The 5,254-nt window shown below is 45.1% G+C and overlaps 1 protein-coding gene across 1 annotated transcript in view; it reads right to left on the bottom strand.

Moving 5' to 3' along the window:
• LOC104125103 (alpha-aspartyl dipeptidase) overlaps positions 1 to 5,251 on the bottom strand; it is a gene marked incomplete at its 5' end in the record, with an annotated part of 13,401 nt that extends 8,150 nt beyond the window's left edge. The window contains 6 exons of the mRNA XM_009637507.2: positions 54 to 113; positions 1,612 to 1,785; positions 3,137 to 3,216; positions 3,795 to 3,869; positions 5,012 to 5,100; positions 5,181 to 5,251. Of these exons, the coding sequence (XP_009635802.1) occupies positions 54 to 113; positions 1,612 to 1,785; positions 3,137 to 3,216; positions 3,795 to 3,869; positions 5,012 to 5,100; positions 5,181 to 5,251 (549 nt within the window). The remainder of the gene's footprint in view (positions 1 to 53; positions 114 to 1,611; positions 1,786 to 3,136; positions 3,217 to 3,794; positions 3,870 to 5,011; positions 5,101 to 5,180) is intronic.
• Positions 5,252 to 5,254: the final 3 nt, after the last annotated feature.

The following is a 5,254-nucleotide window of genomic DNA, read 5'->3' as shown; positions in this document are numbered from 1 at the left end:
AAATGTTTACCATGCTACAGCCATGAGCTTCCTGACTGGGAACTACTACTTACCAGAACTGGAGGGGTGTTTGGTTCCTCATGATACTGACGAATTCTTTCTTCTCTTGTCTCCTGCAATAACGAGTGTAGATTTAGCTGCCCAGGCAGTAAGGTAGGATGTGGAGCTATGCAGGTAGCAGGGCACTGCGCAATTTCAAAATATTAAACAAACCAGGCACTTCCTGTCAAGCACAATGCTTTCATTAGACTAATGTATTGAAGGAAGTGGCAGGATTGACTTTAATAGATAGGTATTTTACCCTTCATCACTAGCAGCAATTGCTGTAGCTTGATCAAACAGAACTCAGTCCCAACCCTGAAAAGCCTTAAAACTCAATTCCACTCAATTTATCCAGCTTTTTTTTTTTTTTTTTTAGCGTTCTCTCTGTGTGCTCACCCTCGTAACAAGAGCACTGAGGAAGGTGGTGGAAGCAAATGCCTGACATGCCACCTTCATGAAAGAGGGTAGTGAACCATGGATTTCCACTGATTAGATATCTGCTTGTTTGTCCTCATGTAGGTATTACACTGAAGAATTTCCTTCTGTGAACAGCTCTGCCATGTTTTCTGAGGGTTTGCTGCTGAACTGAGCAACAGTAGTTAAAGAAATCAAACCAGAAGGATCTGTTGGTAAGGAAACACAGGAACACAGCAGGGACTTGGTACAGCACAGAACTTCCAGCCCCCTCTCAGAGAAACAGCAGAAGTTATTTATAGGGAAAAGACTGCCTGCTTATCTAATGACAAGCCAATGAGTACCTACCACTTCATCTAAATTCTAGAAGCACACCCTGATCCTCCATCTCTTCAGTGTCCTCTAATTCTTAATACTTCCTCTAGCCATGAAGAAATCTTGATTACGAGGAGGAAAGTAAAGTATTTGGGCTGTTAAAATATGCACCATAAAAACTATTCCCTGAGGAATTAGCTCCTGATGGGCTATCCAAGAATCAGCTCCTCCATACAGTGGAGATGTCAGTCTTTGTGCATGATAGTTAAAAGTGTTTTTCTTTCAGCTATACTAGTACCTGTGCTTGGTCAGTACTGGACATTACAGGGTGTGCTCTTTGCAGGGACACTAGTGCTTAGGTATTTGCGTGCAATCTCAAAATTTCCCTGTTCTGATGGTTCCTTCAGACCTTTAGATATTTAAGCCTCTTAATGTGTGTTTAAATTAGGTCTTCTCAAGCAGCAGGCAAGATAGACTATGGCAAGACTTTCCAGAAGCACAGTGCACTGCATCTTAACACTTCAAGTTTATCTCTCTCTTTCTGCCCCCGCCCCCCTGCCAATTCCATGCCAGGTATGAAGCAACAGTATTTCAGACATTGCACAGCTCCTGTTTGTGAAAACCACTTTGTTCCACCTCAGTAATACTGTTGCCAACTCCTCTTCCCACTCAAAGAAAAGCTTTAGGAGGGAGTAAAATGTTACTGCCTCACTGGCATTTCCAACTGCTCTAGGGAGCAGCTGTTGGGCATTCTATGGCTTTGTAAGGCCTCACGAATGCACGCTACTGTTACACCTCTGCACCCTGGTTACTGTGTTAGCTCTGGCATGCTTTACTTACACCCATGTGAGTGCTTTTAACATCTGGGTCCAGGTAGTGTGGGTTAATATTAAAAGGAACTAAGCCTAGGGCCTGCAGGGAAGGTGGATAAACAATTGGCATGTCGTTGGTAGTATTGATGCTGACAGTAGCAACGTTAGTTCCTGCACTGGATCCCATGTAAGGAATCCCATCCTGAAAAGACAAAAGCAATGATTAGTATGCAGTAATCACAACTAGGAACTGCATTTTATAGCATCTGCTATCAATCTCAGAGACTCAGCAATCAGGTCAGACTTGGTCCTTCTAGCTCATCTCGCTGCTAACTTTACAGGTGAAAAGCAGAACAAGAATACTTCAGGTTTTGAGGTGGGCAATAGTTTGTATACGTCATGGTTGTCAGAGAACGAGCTGTTGAATGTCCTGTGCCCACAACTCTCTGATCCCATCACAAGAGAGAACCAGTAAGGTTGTCAGTGCATATATTGGACTTTGCTATTAAGAGAAGACAGTCATCTCGACATTGCACTTATCTGAACTAGCTTTTCACTAGCTTCTGAAGAGAGTAGACCATCGGAAGCTGAGTACAACATTGCCACAGCATCAGCTTAACCAGTACGATGGCCAGCCAGTTTAGCGCTAGTTTATGTATTACTTCTATGTACATTCAAGTATAAGGATAATGCTGAACAATTTGTAGAAATAAGCTATCTTGAGAGAACTGGTGCTAATATAACCAAATAGCTATCTAGATTTCAGTGGGACTCTCACTTTCTGGCTGTTCTTTGCACAACAGGCATTAAATTTCTGCACTTTAAGACAGCCTAGCTAACCTTTCTTCTTGGCAGCTGGCTTTTTCAAACATACTGTGCTTGCATAAATCTGCCTGAAGTTTTTTGAAGTTCCACATTGCTAGGGAAACACCTTGCTTCTGCTCTCCTCCATGGATGAGTGTATCTTTGCTGTGCCTTATGAGATTCACCAGCCAGAATGGGGCTGCTGAACGGAAGGGCTCAATGGCACTCATACCTCTCAGTTCCAGTTCAAGGAGGTACGCCATTTTCAACGTCAACGAGACATTGTCTAAAAGGCCTGTATGGATCCAACTCTATTGCAGGTTTATTAGCAGACAACCTTGCGACTTGAACACATCTAGATCTATTAATAAGATACAAAGTGGACATCTTGAGCTGAAAAACAGGGTTTCTGAACACAGATTAAATCCTGCACTGCTCTCCATTGGTATTTTAAGTTGAGGGGCTTACTTCTGAGGTACTAAGCAGCACTGTACATCCCAAGATCTTGCAGTCCCACATCTGGGAAACTGCCTTAAAAAGACAGATTGCTGACCTTAGTCTTTTCAGGCTTCAGTGACTAATGATAGCCTTATTTGGCTACAGATTTCAGTTCACCAGGTTGCATGAGATAGCTCAATATTGGATATATATTAAAAGCAGAGATGTAGAATCAACTTGGATTTGTCTGAACAAAAGCTTGCGCGTGAGATCCTGCCATTCAGACTTGGCCTAAGTCCTGTAGTTTTTACCTCTAGAACTCTTTTCCTGATCTCCTGTATCAGACTGTTGTCGTAGAGAGCTTTCAGGAGACGGAATGTGTTCCCACCTCCTGCAGAAAGGGAGTCCAGCATTATTTAACCAGTTTGAATTGAAGCCTTTACAAGCTTTGAAGCCCTGGCAGGCTCAATGATTTCTATGCTCTATTCAGGGTAGTATCCCGTTTTGAGCAGCAGAAAACCAGAAGCTTCAGAAGAACGGTCATTGGGCAGTCCACGGGCTCATGCCCGAGTCCTCTGTATAACACTAACGCTGGCTGTTTGAAAGCAGACACTGTTCTAATACCCAGGAGCATGGTATTAGGACTATGCTGAATTTGAGCACAGTAGCCCTGAATCTTCTTAGACTTGATATAGTGATGATGCAGCTGTGATGATCACATTTTTAATGCTGAAATACTATTTACATTAATAATTTGAAACTTACTGGAGACAAAGTTCCATCAATAAATCTCTCTTACTTCCCTCCCCACCACTAAATTTAGGGTCTTACTGTTCCCATTTAAAGTACTGTTTTCTGTAGTTTCTAATAATTGCTAGGCCCAACTTTTTCATCGTCTTTACAGCTCTGAGCAGGATTAATCCAGTGCCCTATATAAACCCTTATCAGGGAGCATGAAGTAAAACTTACCGATAAATATTGCTTCAGATTTCCTTACAGCTTCCACTGGATCACAAGATTCATGAATGCTGTCCAGTCCATAACCTTAAATGAAAAAGTATTTACCTTTGCCACTTCGGTTTGGTGAAGAACATGGCATGTTCAGTCCCTCCCTGCCTCCCCGCCCCGATCCCATGCCAACTGTCTTGCCAGACAACCAGGGAAATTTCAGAGAACGGTACAATGTAAAATGGAGTATACATCCTATGTTAGTGCAGGGCTTCTGCATCCAGCTCTACCAAAGGAAATGTTTGCTTTACAGATATACATGCTCAGTGCCTAAGAGCAGACCATTTCACTCAGCGGGTGCAGGCTGAGGCACAAAGTCCTGCTGAGCATTGCTGGCTAACTAGAGAGGAAGAGAAGGAAAAAGTTGTCAGTCTTCAGCTTGGCTGTGACTCTGCAGGATGTGCCATCATTGCTTGAGCATTACCAGTGTAAATATCTGATCTGAGTATTTTTTTTGTAATAGTTAAAATGTCTGGCTTTGACAGATTTGCCTTGCTGGAGTTCATTGAGTACAGGAAGTGCCAGGAGAGCCCAAGAACATGGACATTTGATAGCAGCAATCTTTCTGCAAGACAAGGAGCAAAGCCTGCTGCCTAGGGAAGTGAGTACTGATTGCTACTACAGTAACAGGTCCAAAGGTATCCTGAACACTGATAGATATTAGGTGCAGGTGTTGCTGTAGGCTGCTCTAGAAAGACCTTTGCTTAAGGCAAAGATCAGTTGCTGCTGCAGTATCTGGCTAGTTGAAGCGCATTATAGTAATGGTCTTCACTTAACACCAGTAGTTGCATGGCTTGAGCAGAGTTTTAAGAGGTATGGAAGAAACGTTCCCCCATGTGATTAAGGAGTATAAAAAGATGCCACTTAGTATTCAGGAACAAGAACTTCCTCCCTGAAGTGGCCAGAAGCGTTTGCAACAAGCTTTCTTCCGGAGGCCTCTCAAGCATCTACTTCTAGGTAGAAGTTAGCAAACGGCTCCCTGCTGCTCTCGCCCCCGTGGCTGACCCTAAGGCAAGGGCGTGCAGCAGAGCTTGCCCAACCCCTCTCCACCGCTCTCCGCGCACACCCCCACCCCTTCGCACCCCAGTAAGACAGACCCGTGCAGAGCTGCCGGCCCAGAGGCGTTCACCGCTTCACCCCCTCCCACAGCAGCGCCTTGCGAGTGCGCGCCCTCTGACACAGGCTTTCAAACTTCTCCCTCGCGGTCCGGGCGTAGGCATCTCGGTCGTGCAGGGCGTAAGGAACGAACAGCACCCGCTTCACTTTCCTGGGAGGAGAGAGGGGAAAGAGCGCTCAGAGGCGGGGACGGCCCGGGGCAGGCTCCCGCAGCCCCTGCGCGGCGCTTACTCCCCGAGGAAGCTCTTGATGTGCTGCTGGCAGTGGCCCAGGTACCCCCCTCCGTGCAGGGTGGAGTTGGAGAC

The sequence above is a fragment of the Egretta garzetta genome, unplaced genomic scaffold (genome assembly GCF_000687185.1).
Source record: "Egretta garzetta isolate BGI_Z169 unplaced genomic scaffold, ASM68718v1 scaffold474, whole genome shotgun sequence".
NCBI lineage: Eukaryota > Metazoa > Chordata > Aves > Pelecaniformes > Ardeidae > Egretta > Egretta garzetta.
Note: the sequence above shows the minus strand (reverse complement) of the source record. Positions and strands in the feature narration are given on the sequence as shown.